This window comes from Rhinolophus hipposideros (assembly GCF_964194185.1).
Source record: "Rhinolophus hipposideros genome assembly, chromosome: 2".
Taxonomy (NCBI): domain Eukaryota; kingdom Metazoa; phylum Chordata; class Mammalia; order Chiroptera; family Rhinolophidae; genus Rhinolophus; species Rhinolophus hipposideros.
In genome coordinates, this window is record NC_138048.1 from 73,573,733 (window position 1) to 73,593,068 (window position 19,336).

The 19,336-nt window shown below is 39.6% G+C and overlaps 1 protein-coding gene across 1 annotated transcript; it reads right to left on the bottom strand.

Moving 5' to 3' along the window:
• Positions 1 to 996: 996 nt before the first annotated feature.
• Positions 997 to 18,490, bottom strand: SAMD7 (sterile alpha motif domain containing 7; the record flags this gene model as incomplete). Its single annotated transcript, XM_081072126.1, has 7 exons — positions 18,375 to 18,490; positions 16,666 to 16,790; positions 13,249 to 13,327; positions 10,924 to 11,552; positions 9,250 to 9,371; positions 5,272 to 5,382; positions 997 to 1,191 (listed from the first exon to the last, which is right to left on the bottom strand). Exons 1-7 carry the CDS (start codon positions 18,473 to 18,475, stop codon positions 997 to 999), a joined length of 1,362 nt encoding a protein of 453 aa, XP_080928252.1. The 5' UTR covers positions 18,476 to 18,490.
• Positions 18,491 to 19,336: the final 846 nt, after the last annotated feature.

Here is a 19,336-nt window from a genome sequence, read left to right on the forward strand (position 1 = left end):
GAACACTAGGAGGCAGAGATAATTCGGGACCATCTCAGAGACTGTTTACTACAGTTTCTTCATTTTATATGTAAATTTTAAACATAGAAAATACATTCCCATAGTTAAAAATTCAAATGTATAAGAGGCTGTGTAGTAAGTCTCCTCCACACCCCTACCACCCAGTGCGCTCCTTGAATAAACTCATATCCCTTTCTTGTGGATCCTTCCAGAGGCTTTCTGTTAGATGTGAAGATGACAGAGTGGGACTCCACAGGGTACAAGCAGAAAGCCACTTTAATCTTCTCCCCTCCCCTTTGCCAATTCAAACCTGCTTTGCAGAGATAACTCTACTCCACCCCTTGGGTGAAATCTGAGGTGGGTATTACGACTTTCATGTCCCTCTCAGATAATGAGGAGTCCTCCAGTTATTTTTAGTCATAACATAGTTTCATGTCAGAAAGAAAATGCTGAATAATAGTCAAACTCCACATTTCAAGGTTAAAGTGTCTGCCCTTCCCTAGCTTGGGCCTCCTTCAGCCTGGAGGCTGCAATTTAAAAAAAGGTGGAGACCTTATCGTCAGCATCTCTATTTCTCTACTTTGTACTTCATTTTCTCTTGTGCCTCCTTCCTGTTCCACTGGGCTGCCTTTGTTTCTTTCTGGGTTGGGGGATGGGAAATGAGAGAAGAGAGATAAGGAGCTCTTTTTTCAGTATTCAGGCTCTTCTGGCTTCTTCAGAGATTTCCTCATGGAAACATCCAACTAAAGCTTCTTTGGTGTTTGCAAATTCTCTCCTTCCTTTAGGTTTTGCTTCCGAGGATATGCCTCCAGCCACTTTGTGCTGAGGTCTCTTCAGGAAGCCTCTCAGGCATGGCCTCCTCCAAGTCAGCTCCAGGAAGGCTGGCTTTCTCTCCCTCTCAGCCTCCATCTGATCCTGGGAAACCCTCACACACCCTTCAGAATATCCTAGACTCTTTGGAAAACTGACTAAGACTGTTTTTGCTTCTTGAGGGTTTTAATTTCTCATACTATCTCGCTCAATTCCTTTAGGAATTATTATTTCCTGGGAATAGGGATTGTCCAATGTGTCACCCCAGGAATTAAAATCCAGAAGAGGGGCTGTATCTGCTGGCTGATCAAATACTTGTTTTGTATGGGTAGGAAGGGAAAAACTTTTCTTGTAGAACATACTTTCCACCTGCTGAGATACCTTTGAAGACAAAATAAGCATAGCAATTAAATTTATGAATTTTTTCATTAATCCAGTGTATTCTGCTTAGCTGCAGATGGCAAGGAGGCTAAGGTCATTTCAGGCATGGGCATCTATATAGGGACACATTTCTAGGATGCGGGGGGCTTTTTCTTCCTCTCAGACTCATACAGTGTTCACTGCTGTAAAATTAGATATCTAGGTCGTGGTAACTTTTCAATTCCCATACCTGGTTCTGCTGTGGATCATCTGCACGCAGTGATTTCACTCAGCTCACTCCACTTCTCCCTTTTCCAGTGGTCCCACAAGAGGTCCCACAGACACCGCCCTCCACCTTCACCAGTACCCAGCTAGCTGGTCCTTCTCCTGGCTAAGCCTGGGATTCTTGAGACAATTTCTGCACACAGCTGGCCTTCAGTTGGCTTAGTGTTGAGACATAAACTGGGCTGTTCTGGGACTTGGTGCCCCAATACTAACTAACCACTGGGCTCCTACACAGACCTGACCTGAATGAGACCCAGGAAATGTCTATGTTGTCCACATTGTCGGAACTCCAACCCAGCATCCTCCATTCTAATAACATTCGAGTTCTCAAATTCTAGTCACGTTTTCTTCCCTGACCCTTTTCTTTGTATGCCCAGTTCATGAAGAAAAGAAGTATGCCCACTTGTGAAGAAAAGGTTTCCTTCTTCTTATCAGGGCTCCCTGTTAGGGGATGTTGCCCTTGAATTCCATTTTGGAGATTGAGACTTGGTGATCTTATCCACAAAGATACCTTGTCTTATCTGATGAACTGCTGTCTGCTCACCTGCTAGTTCTACCACATGTTACTCAGAATTTTCCAATTCGGCTGCTTCAACTGGACCCCTGGAAATCCCCAGTCCCAAGGGCTCTACCACTGTTCTGCTTGGCTGACCACTTGGCATCAGCTGGACCTTTCCTTCTCAGCTTCTGTGGAGGCCCTGTCCTGTTATGCTGGCAGATGGGGCATGGCTCTAACAGCTCAGCTGGGCCTGTGGAGGCACTTATACAAAGCAGATGGGAGCACTACAAGTGACTACAGTCTTGTGAAAATGACATGGGGGGGGGGATAACACTAACAGTAAATGAGGAGATTAAGAATGATTTGGAGTTGGTCACATTATAAGGTCAAACAAACAAACAAACACAAAAAGCCAAAGGAATAAATCAGAGCCAAAGAAAAACTATGCAGTGTCATTGTAAGTATGCCAGGAGATATAGTATTCTCACTAAAGAAAAATAAGTCATTTAAAAGTGAATGCCATATTGTACCAATGTTAATTTCTTAGTTTTGACAAATGTGCCGCATTAGGTAAGGTGTTAACATTAAGGAAACCTGGGTGAACTCTCTGTACTATCTCTGCAACTTTTCTGTATCTAAAATTATTCCAAAAAAAAAAGACACTGAAAAAAAGAATACCAATGGAAATATTAAATTACTAACATTAGACATAAAGAACTTCTTTACCCTAAAAAATTTCGGCAGATAAAAATGGTTTTTGAATGATATTTTGAAATCTCAGCTCCTGACATAGACATGTATTGTCAAAAGGTGCTTTCCTGGACAAATTCTGGGAAGAATTAGTTGACGCTTCCTGGTTTCACTTTTAGGAAACTCATTCTTTCAATAAATGATTTTTGACCTATTACGGGTCTTGCATATTCTAAGGATACATCAGTCAACAAAACAGGTAAAGATCTCTGCTGTCATGGAGCTTACATCCTATTGGTAGCAAGGGGAAATCAACAATCAACATGAATATAAAAATAAATAAATGACATTATATGATCAAAGGTGATAGGTGCTATGAGAGAAAGAAAGAAGAGCAGAAGAAACTGGTAGTAGTGGAACGCGTGGGAGCTGGGCCATGTGCAATTGTAAACAGGGTGCTCAGAGCAAGCCTCATGGGGAAGGTAGAGGAGAGCAAAGGGGAAGGAGGTGAGGGAGCACAGCATGAGGAAATGCCCACGCAGAGGGAACGGCCCTAAGGAGGAGTATGCCTAGATGCCCAAGCTGCCTCCACAAGTGAGTGGGCAGAAGCAGTAACTGAGGGGGAGAGAAGATGAGGTGAGGAAGGTAAGAGTGGTGGTGGGTGGGGAGGACTGCACATCACAGAAGACTTTGGCTTCTGAGCTAAGTGAAAGGGGGGGAGCTATTACAGACTTTTGAGCAGAAGAGTGACAGGATCTGTCTTACGGACAGTCATGCACCGCATAACGGGACGTTTTGGTCAACAACCCACCAATACAGCTTCCCGTACAATGGTAGCCCCATTATAAGGAGATTATAATGGAGCTGAAAAATTCCTACCGCCTACTGACTGTCACCTAGTAGCTGTCATAACGTCATAGCAACAATGCGTCACTCACACGTTTGTGGTGATGCTGGTGTAAAGAAACCCGCCGCTCTGCCAGTCCTATAAAATTAGCACATATAATGTGTGCAGTACATAAGACTGGATAATGATAATAAACGACTATGCCACTGGTTTATCTATTTACTATACTATATTTTTTATCGTCATTTTACAGTGTACTTTTCCTCCTTATAAAAAACCCCAAAGTTTGCTGTAAAACAGTGTTCCAGGTTATACCGGCAGCAGCCTCGTACATCTCGTGTTCACCAAGTCCCCTGATTGCACCATTTTCTCTCGTGCTTGATTTAATCTCCTGGTATTTTGTACAGTAACATGCTGTACAGCATGCTGGAAGCACTAGGCCTTACCGTAAAGCCTAGGTGTGTAGTGGGCTGTACCACCTAGATTTGTGTCCGTGCACTCACTCTATCATGTTTGCACAACAACGAAATTGCCTGATGACACATTTCTCAGAACGTATTCCTGTCTTTACGCTGCACATGACAGGATCATTCTTTACTGTTTTGTGAATCAGCTCTGGGTGGGCAAGGGCAGAGCAGGGAGAACAGCTAGAAGGCTAATGCAGGAATCCAATGAGAGAGGATGGTGCCTCAGAATGAAGCAATGGAGGAGGTGAGAAGTGGCGTGCTGGAGCTGGCCTGTTCCAGCTTGAAAGCCAATTGTTAAATTTTTAGGAAGTTTGCAAGCCAGTTGTTAAACATGCCATTATTAAAAGTTAAATTATACAAACTTACAATTAAATGCATTGTACTGAAACTCGTGGGGAGCACTTGTCTTTCAGGATGGTGTTATGAGTCTTCGTAATGTTTTGTAACTTAGATATTTTAGTTGTTAGGTAGGTTTTGAATGATTGTCTACTAGTAAATTGTGCTTGAGGATGGATAATACACTCGTTTTCATCATTAAAGTGTGTAAAGAAAGGTTAGTCATTCGTTTATTTAAGAAACATTTTTTGAGGTACCTAATTACCTCACTTTTCTAGGTGCTGAATATATCTGTGAACAGGGTAGTTTCATTAGGAGTGTAAAATCTCCAGTTTCCCCAGCCAAAATACCAAACCCCGTCTGCTGCTTTCACATTCCCTCCCAGGGTGGCTTTTAGACATTGATTAATTTTTTTGATGCTAATTTAAAACTCAGATGACCAAAAAAATACATTATGTTGAAAACTAAACTAATAAATACTCAAAACTCACCACTTTCTAATTGTCTTTACCTAATTAGTTTGCTATTATCATTTATTGTTATCTCTGCTGCTGAGGTTATTTGTGTCTATTCTATCCACGTGGTAAAAAATACTCTGAAATGAGGTGCTGCCATGAATATCTTCCCAATTCTGTATCCAGTGACATCAACGGCCATGGTGGGAATACTTACCCTACAGAAATGGACAAATGCTACACATCTGGGTTCATTTTGTCTTTAAAGAAAGCTGGTTGTTAAACATTTACCAGCACACCACTGCTTTGTGCTTTCCCAACTCTACCTAGGAATGTGTGTTACTACCCCATCCAATGTTTTCAGATTCCCTTACTTTTATCATGTCCCCACACACAGAGGGGAAAGAGGTTAATAAAGAACTTAAATAGGTATTATGAATATTACAATAGGATAAAAGTACAACGTATTTCTCTTTTGCTTCATACCATCAATACCTATTGAGTTATGAAAAATCGCCATACCTGCGATTGGATCTTGAGTGCCGGCCCTAGCTTTAATCCCATAGTGCTTCGAAGATGCTCCTCTGTGAGTAATGGCAACGTTTCCCCATCAATTGCATGATCTTTAAATACCTTTTTAAACACAAAAGGTGTTAACTTTCTCTACCTGTCTTTCTTTAGAAAATTCTTGTTTTTCATATATATAGGTTAATTGTTTTGGAGGAAACATTAAGACTGCTTGAGGATGACACAAAATTTTATAAAATTTCTTATTTTCAGTTACTCCCCCTTCTGTGCTCCAGTTGCACATTGTTTGTGCTCTTTAATTAGCTTGGAAGTGCATTGCGATTCTCTTTTTATAGAACTCAATTCCAGTGTGGAATAATTAATATTTGAGGGCAGACCTGTGTCTTATTTACCAATGTACCCGTAATGTAGTGGCTGGCACATAGCAGAAGGCGTGCCATCCACATTTCTGGACAAATCAGTGAATGAACGAAGAGTCTCAGTAAAGGGATGTGGGTAAAAATCGGGACAAAGAAGTGTCATCTCTCACATTTACAGGTACACTGTCCTCTGTCCAGTGCCTTAACTAAATGGTGGAGGGAGGAGAGGAGACGCAGATGGGAGCTGTCATGCTGGACCTTCCCAGCAGGGCCCATTCTGACTGTCGTAGTGGATGTGACCGTGCCTTCCTTTCTTTCAAAAACTAGGAAAGCTGCTGGTGGACCAAAGGCTGATAAGAGATGGATAGAAAACACTGGGCTACTCCTTCCTGAAAGATGCTCTTCCCTTGCCCTCCTGAGGCTTCTCCCTCTGGGGTACTCTCTGCCCTCTTCTTTATAGTCACCTTTGTGGCTACTGTTTTTCTGTCCATCCTTATGTATTAGAGTCCCTTATGTTTCTGACCCAGGTCCCCTTTGTTCTTCCTCATTGGTCTCAGTCTCTCTTGGCTTCAGTGTCTCTCTATGCTGCAGGTTCCCTAATATATGTATATCTTTAACTTAGAAGTTGAATCATGCCATTTGTGTCTCTTAGATAGTGTTCTTATCTGCTGGCCACACTGTTCCTACCCTGGATCAGATACGATTATTGCTTATCAGAGGAGACTTCCACACTAGTCTTGCCACCTACAACCTTTTTTCATAGAAGCAACCTGGGTGACCTTTCTGAAATAAAAAGCTAATCATACTACTCCTGCTTAAAACCTCAGCTGCCTCCAGGATAAAGTTCTAATCCTTCACCGAGTCTTCGAGGCTTTCTGTGACCTGGCCCCTTCTCCCACTACAGCCTTTGGTCTGGTCATTCTCACCTCTCCCACCTCGGCCCTGGTCCTCTCTGTGCCAGTAGGAACCACTCTCAACATCCCAGCTGTGTTAAATTTTTTCTGTCTCCTGGTCCTCACCTGGAAATTCCTCCCTCGCCTCTCTCCTGCCTCACTTCCTCCCTTCGCTGGCAAATTCACCGTCAGGTCTCCCTTTTTGAGCACCAAAGAAAGAGAATCCATAGGGATAAATTTTCAAATGGAAGTAGGTTGGCAGCCAGGACCTGACATTCGTGAGGGCCAAAGGCTTAGCCTTGGTGGATGAACTCTGGGCCTGAGGCAAGGATGCAATACATGCCACTGTCTCTCAGAAGATGTCCCACTGCCTCCTTCTCAGGAGAGCAGGTTAGGCCAAAGCACCATAAGAATGTACACATATTTTTAGTAATTTCAGTTATGTTTAGAGAGAGAATATTGTATCTGCTCAGTCCTTTGAACTAGACACTTACTCAGAGCAAACAAAATGTGTTGCATGGTCTCCCGGAGGTCCCTAACAGTCGAGCCACCAACCCTCTCTGCGCATCTAACTAAAAGAATTCATTTTGCATAGGGGCTTTGGGGTTTAGTTGTGGTTGTTTTTTCTGAATTTCTTTTTCTACCTGATAGGATTTTGCAGAGGAGGCATCTAAGGCAGAGGTGAGGAAGAAGAAGGCAGGGGACTGTGGGTGTAACCCCAACTAGTCCCAAGAGCTGTGAGTGAAAGCTGAAGAGACGTTTAGGACAAGGGTTCTTGTGAGGGCTTTGCACAAGCGAGGCTGCATCAGAGCGTGTTCCACCCAGGCTGCGTATCCAGGGTTTTCTCCTGTTGTGTACAGAACGCTGTCACTGAGCATGGTGGGGCCCTGTCAGGCAGAACAGCTGCCTTCTTGCAGCTCATCTCGCCAGTAACACTGAGAGGGAATAGGCTTTAACAAGGAAACAAGAGCAGGACCTAACCCTAAACACGTTTATGAAATACCTCGAAATAATTATTTCTGCTTCTTGGAATGGGGAACGGAGCACTGACATCCTGTTGCAGAGAGATAATGAGTCAGCGAAGTGGGTATTTGTGTTTATGTCACTCCTATGGGCCTGCCAGAGGACATTTGGGATGATAAAGGATGAAATGCATGTAACATTATTTATTACAAGAATAGCAATTATAAACTGCACTTTTATGACTGGATCCCCAACTGATTAAGAATAATGAGAGTTCAAATGGGTTCAATCCATCAGAAGTTAGCAATCACATGTCTGTTATACACGAGGTTGCTTGTTTCTGGCTGTTATCAGAATTAGGTAACTTTACTGTACCAGTGGTTGATGTGGCACTTGATAAGTGACACTGATAAATTTAAAAAGTGACTGACCCATAGTTAATGACTAATAAAAAAAACACACAAGGTTATACTCATTAAATAGGAGAGAATAGGACAAAACATTTTATCAGGCATGCAAAAAGACAAAGTGGGTGACTTGAAGACTACAACTTGCCTCCTTAGTAGCTTAAGGTTCTGCTCTCTCTAGGAGCCTGACATAGTGATGAAACTAGCATTTACTGAGTACTTACAAAGTGCCAGGCACTCTTGATTGCATACAACAATCCTTTGAGAATATATCATATTATCCCATTTTACAGATGAAAAAACTGAGGCACAAAGAAGAGAGGCAACTTATCTTATGTTACATGTCCAGAAAGTAGAAAAGCCAGAATTCAAACTTGTATTTTCTGGTTTCATAAGCCATACTCTTAATTACGACCCTGTATCACTTTCCCTTAAGTTTCATAAACAGAACAACAATAACAAAGAGAAACAAAAAGAATTAACAGCACTACATGAAGAAAAATATGATTTCAAAACTAAGATCCAAAATAATCTCTAACATCAGTTAATTATGATGTTACATCAGAATATCCTTTTCTTGCTTTCTTTTCCTTTAACATATAAACCAAAGACAATAATACCAGATTCAGTAGGCACATTGTTTCTTGGAATTGTGTTATAATATTAAATCACTTGAAAAAATAAACTACATGCATGAAAATGTTAGCATTGACATAAACTTCAAAAACTTGCCAGTTTATGATTTTTGTCACCAACTTTCCCACATGAGTGAAATTAGTCTTCATTCCAACTGTCCTGACATCACTGTATTTTTTTAAAAAAATAGTATTTATCTGTCAGATTGAATTATACGTATGTATGCATTTTTGTATATTGCCCCAGCAGAAATACAGAATTTAAAAGTAGTTAATTTCCATATTTTCAGATCTATTGCATTCTTGCTTTTTTTTAGAATGAAGTCCTTATTTCCATTACTTATTTGAGCAGCCTAAAACGTCTGGTACAGAAGTATATGCCCTCAACATGTTTGTTATATGGACAAGTAGGGAATGCAGTAGACACAGGATCTTCGGGCTCTGAATCTCCTAATTTGGGGAGAATTCCCATCTCTCCGAAGTCTTGATGGAACAGATACTAAAGCCAGACACTGGCATTCCCAGTTGGGCTGTGGGCACATGACTCAAACTCCACCAAATAGGAGCTTCTGTTCCAGGGCAGCCAAGGACATAAAAAAGGGGCGATTACTAGGAATCCTCTCTGGGACCAAGTGCAAGTTTGACAGCACTTATTATGAAGGAAATATATGTCAAAGTGTCTTACTTTTATGAGAATACTTAAATATTAGGTCACCTGAGCATAGTCGGAACAACCCGGAAGACCACTGATGAAGTTGTGCACGTCACTCACGGTCCATTTCTGAATATCTTCATCCAAAGACAGATTTCTCCCAGTGGTAACCAGTGTGTGTGTTCCTTTAAAACGAAAAGGAAATTATTTTGTGGTGTAAAATTTCCAGGGCAAAGGGGAATGCTAAGAGCACAGTTTTAAGTATAATTACATTAATTTCCTCATATTCTATCAGTAGAGAGTGGTCCATTTATATATAGATCTATAGGTAAGTCCCTTCAAGGATATTAAGAGTTACTGAAAAAATGTTTTCTAAAAATCTTAGCTGCCTTCTTTCTTTTCTTTCTTTAAAGGATCTTTAATGGCTATATTATCTTAAATAAACAAAGAAGTTCCCGAACTGCTCCAGCTTCTCTTAGATTCCAATAGAAAGGTGGTGTGGATTGTATTCTCCAGATTATCTCCACCAGGTTCTGTGATGTTACGGGATTTATCATGCTCTCTAGGTGATGCGAGAACGTAGCTGCACCTTCATCAAAATGGCAAATTAACACTTTGTAAGGGAAGCAGTTGGTCTGGGGCCTAGATTACTTCCTTCCCAACCCCCTGTGTTCTAAAATATTTTTATCTAAAGAAGTCCTAGACAACTATTCAGTGTTTTTGGGGGGCAGGGTAGTGAGTTAATATTTTAGGTTAGAAGGTATCTTTAAGAGTAGCGGGCACTGAAAGTTAGTGCTTCTGTTTAATTGTCTTTGTTTTCCTACACTTAAATGCAGAGGAGACAGAATTCATACTGTTAAGCCAGAAGCGCCTCTATTCTGTGTTGAAGAAATTAACAGAAAATTAAATTAAAATTTTAATTAAAAATTCTGGAAGGTTTCTCCATCCTTCCTCATACTTGCTTTCCTAGACTTTGCTAAAAATTCTCTATATAATAATAGAGATGAATTTCACTGACGTGGCTTCTTGAAACTAACATAATAAAATGACTTCAAGAAGAGATACTGTATTTTGCTGTGTATAATGTGCACTTTTGTGCCCAAATTTGTGAGGGAAAAAATAAGGGTGCACATTATACATGGGTAGTACTAATTCTGTATCTATATAAATGTTTTTAATTCTTTTATTTATGCTTATGAGTTAAAAGTGTAACTCTAGAAATCAATAATGATATCCATATGCAAAATAATACACTAGAAGGGGATCATGGTTTTATTGAACTTAGGAAGAACTTGCAACAACGGAGAGTTCTTGGACTTCTAGGATGTGTAAATATCATAAATTTGTTATCGGTATGTAAAATTTTTTGTACCTAGTATCTGTCCTCGTGTTTTGTAATTATTTGTGACATAAAATTTCTCATACCACAATATGTTAAAAACTAAATGCTAAAATTCCTTTATAATACAGAAAACAAGTACCTAAATGTAAACAAATAAAAATATGAATTAAAACAAAAAGATTTTTTCCCCCTGAAAGTTTGGGCCAACAACGTGGGTACTCATTACACACGGGAGCACATTATATATGGCAAAATACAGTAATTCAAAATAGGATTAAGACAAGGAAGGATAAAAAGAACCATGATGGTTATAGTTCACTGTGTAATTACTGAAAGACTTGATGACCTGTGGTTTCTAAGAATCTGCCGCTGGCCATTCACTCTTGGATACCCACCGGGCAGAGATGGTTGAGGAACTTGAGGGTAAACCCCATTCTTTTCACCACAGGCTGCAAAAGCCTGCTCTGAAGCCGTCTCTTTCCCACTGTCCCAGGCCTTTGCTTCCAAGGGAGAACCATGAACTCCTCCCCAGGGCTTTTGGTGAGTAAGCTCCAGCTCTCCACAGGTGTTGGCAAGAGCTGTAGTTGGCTTTTTGGTTTCACTTGACATCTGATTGTTGAGAGCTTCTGTTTCTGGGTCTTTTGCATACTCATCCTCTTCAGAGGCAATCGCATGAGTCTGACCTAGGGTTTTATCTTCTGCTTGACTTTGGGAACTCTCAGTATCACTGTCTAGAACTTTCTGATTGCCTGCACCTCTCCTGAGACGACGACATTTCTGACCCCAGCTCTCTAGAAAGCGCGGACTAGTTGCCACCAGCATGGGGTTGCGCTGAATGTTTCTCAGGGAGCGTTGCTGCAAATGCAGGTCACTGGCAGGGAGCATGGTCCCGCGATGGCAGGGGGCTAGGCCAGATGACATACTGGAGCCATAGAGGAATGGTATCCCCAGGCCTGCTAGTCCCTTGGGATTCATTTTTTCTATTCTCCTTTGCTGGTAAATGGCATGCATTTCCATTTCCATCCTAAAAACAGAAGAGTACATTTTATACAACCCAAGCAAACCATTAGAACTGTAATTTTAATGGCTCTCTGCTTTCCCTAAGATAGCACCTCTGTTTTACATGAGTTTCAGACTACTTATCTGAAGTCTGTTGGGTGGAAACATGAATCCCCCACAAAGCCACTGGGAAGGAGAGCTTGTAAGATCTGAGGGTGAAGGGTATGGCAGACTCTCACTGAGGGAGTCCAAGGCTAGACTTTAGAGCCTTACCTCTGGCAAATTTAATAGGTTCACCTGTTAAATTTATATACATTTTTATTATAAATTAATAATGCAGCACACGCTGGTTTCTTGCCAGAGATTAATCCTCAAAGAAATTAAAGTTCTGGGAAGAGGGTTTTAAACCTTGCAGTACAGTTTTAGAGGGACTCAAGAAATGTAGTAAGTCAGTGCAAGTCTCAACTGTTACAAATTAATGCAAGTGGCAGGGGTTGGGGAGGAAGGACAGGAGGACTTGTTTTTGCTTACTTTTCTTTGCTTATTTGTCGGCACCTGGACGCTTACGGTTTAGTAATGAGAAAACTGCCTCTGATTCTTTCTCTTCCCCCCTCCAGGCATACCCTAGTCATTAGTGCTATCTTTTCTTTCTCCTAGTTGCTACAGCTGAAGGCTCCTGTTGGTTTGACATGGACTCTGATGCTATTGTCTGAAGTGGGGCTGGCAAGCTTGGCTGCCATGTTTGGGCAAAATTGAAATCATTTAGGACAGAAATGCAAATTTGAATTTCAGGGGCATCATAGTTAGGCATTTTAATTATGAGACGTTGACAAACTATTACGGCCTATAAATTTAGCTTCACCATGTAATTTCTAATCTTGTTTTTATCCTTAACCAACCTGTGTACGTGTTTGTACATGTTTCTTTTTGCAATATTCCTGAAGTACTTTTGTACGTAATCAGAGTATATACATATATATGTATATTCAGAGTGTATATGAAGTCGGACAATTGTGTTCATGAACTCATCCTAGAAAAAGTGCGACATACCTCACTGCTGAATATCACTAGAGTCACCTTCAAAGTATTCTCTTTGGGAAGCTATGCACTGATGCCAGTGCCTAGTCCTCCCTTCAAAGCAGTTTTGGAACTCTTTTTCTGGAATGGCCATCAGAACTATTATCTTATTACTCTTGATGTCCTGAATGTCATCAAAATGTCTTACTTTCAATATTTCCTTTATCTTCAGGTAAAGAAAAAAGTCATTGCCAGATCAGGTGAGTGGGGAGGGTGTTCCAAACTCCCTCACAGACAGTGCCGTGTGAGCTGGTGCATTGTCGTGATGCAAGAGCTATGAATTGTTGGCAAAAAGTTCAGGTCATCTAACTTTTTCATGCAGCCTTTTCATCACTTTCAAATAATAAACTTGGTTAACTGTTTGTCTAGTTGGTGCAAATTCATAATGAATAATCCCTCTGATATCAAAAAAGGTTAGCAACATCATTACAACAAGTTCGCAAACTTAACTGTCAGATCTCGTACTCGTATATGTGCACAAATATAACATACACAAATACAACAATACACAAATATAATAAATGAACTGATGAATCTACAAAAATACATACATATCTATATCTATTTACCTCTCTATCCAAAACAAATGAATAAACAAACAAGTGAATGAATAGAAAACAAATAAAACATCACTGTTACATTACCTGGCAGTATGCTGCCTTTGAATCATTTCATTTCTCCTGGCCATTGCCTTTATGGATTCAGGGGGTAAAATGCCCCAACCTTAAAAAAGAAAACCACCATTACATCCACAAACAAATTAACAACATCCATTTGAAAATAACGAAACAAAATACAATGATTTAAAACAGTATCTGCAAAACCACTGGTTGAGCACCATATTGGGAACAGTATCAAATCTTTGCTGCTCAGCATCTTGAGTCACTTTGGTGATGCCATGATAACACTAGGGAATTTTTTTTCTTTAAGTGTGGGTCTCATGACGGGTGACATTTCCTGACATATTTCAAAAAGAACAAGATGAACTGTAGATCTCCTGGTCTCTTTCTTTTGAAGAAAAATTGATAGCTTTTGTTGTTGTTGTTGTTACAAGAGGAATAAGTTAACCTTTAAGAAAGAAATATAACTAAGTGTTTCCGGATGCACTGAAATCCCTGGGAATAAATGCATGATTTGCGGTGAAAATATGAAGTTCTCTATATGGACACTTTGGTATATCTGAGGTAAATATTTTTACATGATTTCCATGGAGGGGGCAGCAATTACATTCTTTGTTCGCGTCCACCCTTTAAAATGTCTCGAAATAATGGTAGCCTCACCAGAATTCAAGGTTGGCTGGCAACTTCATGTTATATTCATTTTTTATTTCTTTGCACTCCTAATGCACTTAGAGTCTAATACTAGCACGTCTCAAACATCCTACAGTGAAGGAGCATTTTTTTCTTCTAAACTTTCCAACCCATCATGGACCAACACTTTTAAAAAATACAGTAAAATTTAAATGAAAACAAAGACATATACAAGCACAATTTTTAAAATATTAGATTAACGGACCTAAAATTACCCTGGCAAATTACCATAAAGGTTTCTAAGCCCTTACTCTATGCATTTGTTGGTGCAAACACTTCGGACAGCACAGGTCTGCAAAGCACCCTCTAACCATAACAGACACACAAATTGTACTTATTATACTTAGTTTTGTCTAACAATAGTTTTATAAGTGTAAATCTGTGCTCCCCAACAAGAGAATAAGTATCAAGAAATCTACAATGGTTTCTTATACCTGCTCTGTACTAAGCTAGTAGAGCTCATTAAACTATTAATAATAACCTATCTTGAAATAAGCCATATTATGTCTTTTTTTATGAGATTCCTTGTCATTTGTAAAATTCAGAGATTAGATGAGGTGACATGTAAAAATCCTTCTAACTCTAAAGCTCTCTCTATTTTTCTAGTTCAGTAGCTTCAAGATATTCTCCTTTAGACAGTGGACATGCATGAAAGTGCCAACTCATCGTGTACTCCCCAACGATGCAGAAAAAGTCCATGTGAGAAGTCCAGTGTAGAGAGCACAATTCGAATCACCTGCTTTTTTAGAACACTCTGAAATCTAGACTCATCAAACCTATTCCAAGTTTCTTTCTCTTTGCCAAATAAGTGACCTGAAACTTAGTGCTAGTTAAGCTGAAATAAGTCACTCCCCACCTCACATCCCAATTTTTGCAATAGATTCCGTCTCAGTTTCTATTTTGCTAACTTACTTGGAGTTCAGTTTCTATAGGACCGAGGCCCTATGTGGCCCTTACTTACTCTCCTACACATCAGTCTTGAGGTGGGAGACCTGATCTCTGTTCCTGGGACAGGTGATCAATCTGTGTGTTTATATCCAAATATTGGTAGTTTCTGGATTCTTCGTCACTAAGAAGGATACTCTGAGTGTCTGATCTATTTATCTGTTGCTTGTAGTCATGGCTATAGATTTACTGGGTTCTCGCTGCCAGATGGGGCTTCCATCCAGGATCAGCTGTGGCACCTGTTTTCTTTGGTCCTTGGGCTACTCCAGTGGAGGTGTCTAGTTTCATATCTAGCCCTTGCTCAGATGCCCAATCTCATTGCAATGCATCCACACACTGTGATAGCTCAAATGCAGGCAGGCTGGTATCTTCACTGACCCTGGCACCAATCTTATTTCTTTTTGAGTCAGGCTTTTCACTCACATTGTTCCTATCTATTAAGAGTTGTTGGAGTTCAGAATCAGGGACAAACAGAAACCCGTGACTATAGTTTTGGGGAGATAAGATACATCAGTTTGACCTTTTACATCATGAATAAATTTTTACCTCCTATCTCTCTTGAGCCCCACCAGCCATGTTTTCACTGTTACCATTCTCCTGAAATGGCTCTTATCAAGATCACCAATGACTTCCGCAGAGCTAAATCTAATCACATGTTCGTAGTCCTCCTCTACTTGATCTGTGAGTAGCATATTTGCTTGACACAGTTGCTCAGTCTCTTTCTAAAACGCTTTCTTCCCTTGCCTCCCAGGCTTCCATACTCTTTTGGGTTCTCTTCCACCTTACTGGTTGCTCCTTCTAATTCTGCCTTGCTTGCTCCTCCTCATCTTCTCGACCTTATTGGTATGTCCCAGGGATCATCCTTTTGACTTCTATCCACACTCACTGTATAAATGATTTCATCTAGTCTCATGCATGCTGGTAACTCCCAAAATCATATCTCCAGGTTGCATCTCGAAGTCTTCCCTGGACTTCAGATGCCTTCCTGACATCTCCCATCAATTTTCTATTAGGTATCTCAATTGCAATATGAGCAAAACTAAGCCTACGATGTCTCTCCTACCCCAAGAACTCTGTTCCTCTCACAATTTTCCTCAACTCAGTAAATAGCAACTCCACCTTTCTGATTGCTCAGATCAAAATTTTGATGTCATCCTTAATACTCTCCGTCTCTAACATCTCATATCTAAATTATAAGAAAATCCTGTTGTTCCTACCTTTAAAATAATTACAGACTCCAACCACATCTGACTATTCTTACTTTCACTACCCAGGGCCAATCCATCATAATCTTTTAACTATTCTATTAGCCCATTAACTCCCATCAGGTTATCCCCAAAACTTTGATCCTGCCAAGTTTGTCAGAATGATCCTGGAAAAATGTAAGTGAGATCATGTCCTTCTTTGTTCAAACTCCTCAAAAGTTTCCCCCTCTTACTCAAAATAAAAGGCAAATCCTCACTATGACCTATCAGGCCACATATAAATTGCCCCAAGACCATTTAATTCTCAGACTTCATCTCCTCATGACCATGTCAGTTTCTTACATGTAAGCCAAAACAGGCAATAATATTGCAGGTTTTCCTGTTATTCGTCAGTAAATTAATGGTTGGAGAAGTTAAGCAACTTGCACAGGGTCACACAGTGGTGGAACCATGATTTAAACCTAGGTAGCAACTGCAGAAATTACAGGCATAGCTGCTATACAGTGTGCTTCCAAAATGTAGCAGTGAATTTGACGGCAAACTCCACACAGCCATCCAGTTCACAGGGGCTCAACAAACGAGAGCTATCTGTTGCTCATACCTGAGTAGACTCGATTGGACAGCATATTTGGCATATTTGCATTTGGTAGAACAGAGGATCCAAATTGGGAAGGAACACAAAACTGTCTTAGGTCAGTTGGAGCTACAGTGGAAGGCAATAAATCTCTAGGGGAAAAAGATATAAAATAGATAAAATGAGGATGGAATTATACAAAATTTCCATTGCATAGGCAGCGAGAATTTTTTTTATTACTCTACAGGATTCTATCATCTCTTCCTAAAATGAAGTACAAAATCCTGCAATCTCTTAAAACTGGTCTAAGTAGAAATATGGGAAGAAAGCTTAGGAGGAAGGATTCTACTAAGGATGGATTGACCCAGCTGACAACACAACAGAGAAAGCAGGAAAGGAAAGTTTCAGGGATATCTAGAAAAAAAGATCTAATCAAATCACATACTACTCTCTGATTTTCCATGACCAACATACTTTTCTGACCACAACATGCTTTTCTCATTTATTGGAGATATTTGGCTTGGGTTTTGCCATCTAGAATCAATGTTTGACTACTTGGGTAGATACTTTATTTGTTTTGCCAAACTTGATCTGTAGAAGTCCAAATTTATTGTTCATACTCCATGAATAAGGATAAAAAATGGATTTTATTTTCTCCTCAAAATGTCAAACTATTCTAAAGAAGATAAGATAGGGAACTGTCAGAGGGTGCAAGCTAAATACTGATAATGTCACTTTTATTGAAAAGAAAGAATTGTTCTATCACAGAAAATCCAGGATACCCAATTGTTATAAACTGAACTGTATTCCCCTGCACCCCCCCCCCAAATCCATATGTTGAAGTCCTAACCCACAATGCGACTATATTTAGAGATAAGGTCTTTAAGGGGTATTAAAGTTAAATAAGGACATAAGGGTGGAGCCCTAATCCAACAGCACTGGTGTCCTTATAAGAAGAGGAAGAGACACCAAACATGTGAATGCACAGAGAAAAAGGCCATGTGAGCACATATCGTGTTTCCCCGAAAATAAGACCTACCCAGACAATCAGCTTTAATGAATCTTTTAGAGTAAAAATTACTGTAAGACCCGGTCTTACTTTAATATAAGATGGGGTATGATATATGATATGATATGATATGATATGATATGATATGATATGATATGATATGATATGATATGATATGATATGATACTGGGTATAATATGATATAATATAACATCAGGTATTATATTATACCTGATATTTTTGCTCCAAAAGACACATTAGAGCCGATGTTCCAGCTAGGTCTTATTTTCGGGGAAACTCGGTAGCAAGAAAGCAGCTGTCCGCAAGCCTAGGAGGGAGGTCTCAGCACAAATCAACCCTGACGACACCTTGATCTAGGACTTTCAGCCTCCAGAACTGTGAGAAATAAATTGTTGTTTAAGCCAGCTAGTATGTGGTATTTTCTTATGGCAGCCCTTCCAGACTATACCAATATTCGTACCTGCACAATGCCTGTATGTGCTCGTCAGCTATTTGCTGAATGAGCATGTCAAGCAGGCCTCAAAGGGGAAGAATGATGGGAAGTGTGTTGAAGGTACACTCAGCAGAGCATTTTGACGTGAATTACTGTACCACAGTTCACTGAACAACAGTAGGCAATAAAATAACACTGGGGTTAACACCATTCAAAAATTTAATAATTATCCATGTTCTCCTTTGACCAGAATATTATGTTAGTGAGAAATACCTATCCATGGGTGGGGGTTCAAATGGTGAGGGAACCAGTGGGATTCTTTGCTGCCCTGATGCTGTCAGTAAAGGGTTCACGGCCATTGTTGGATTGATCATCAGTACCTCTCGCCACTGATGAAGTTCTAAAAAAAACCAGATAGATATGTTAACAAATAACTCTTCTTTTTGAGAACTATTTGAATTCTTCTTAAACACAATGAATACTTTTTGTATTTTCCCAACACTTGGGAAGACTACCTATACCAAGCTTTCAGTTACACAAAAATCTCTCCCTGGTAAGACCCAGATACAACTGTAGAACACGGTGCTTTATTTATGTGCCCTTGAAATTTGTTGCAGAGTCCACAGTATGTAGTATAACATACTACAAGCAATAATAAAATTAAACCAGCCTCGCAAGATTCTAGAAATACTAACTTCCTTTCTTACAACATATTTTGATTTTTATGTTCCCAGAGGTGCAAATGCATATATTCTTCCATACGTTCAGTTTTTGGAAAAATATTCCTTTGTTGATAAGAACAAAACAGAAAAGAAGAAGGAAATCTTCTTAATGGCTAAAAACATATGTAATTAGAAAAGTTACAGGGTGAAAGCATGAGACTATATTTAATGAGAACAGGTAACCAAGTTATATTCAAACATACATAAACTCAAGAATTCATAACTTTATCTTCAGAATGTATTGATCAGAAATTCATTGCTAAAGGGATATTTTGCCTTACATTTTCTTGTTAATTATTAATGTCCTTTGAATAATTTTAAATATACAACTACTAGTCAAGCAGGTCATGTTAGCTTCTCCTTTATCCTTTACTGTCACTTTAAAATAAAAAGAAACCAAGATACCTACAACTATGTATGAGAAAAAGGAAATTAGAAAGAAAATGTTTTGCTTTTTGAAGTAGCAATCTTTCATTCATTCTTTTTTGTGTATATATTTGATTTAATTTTTAA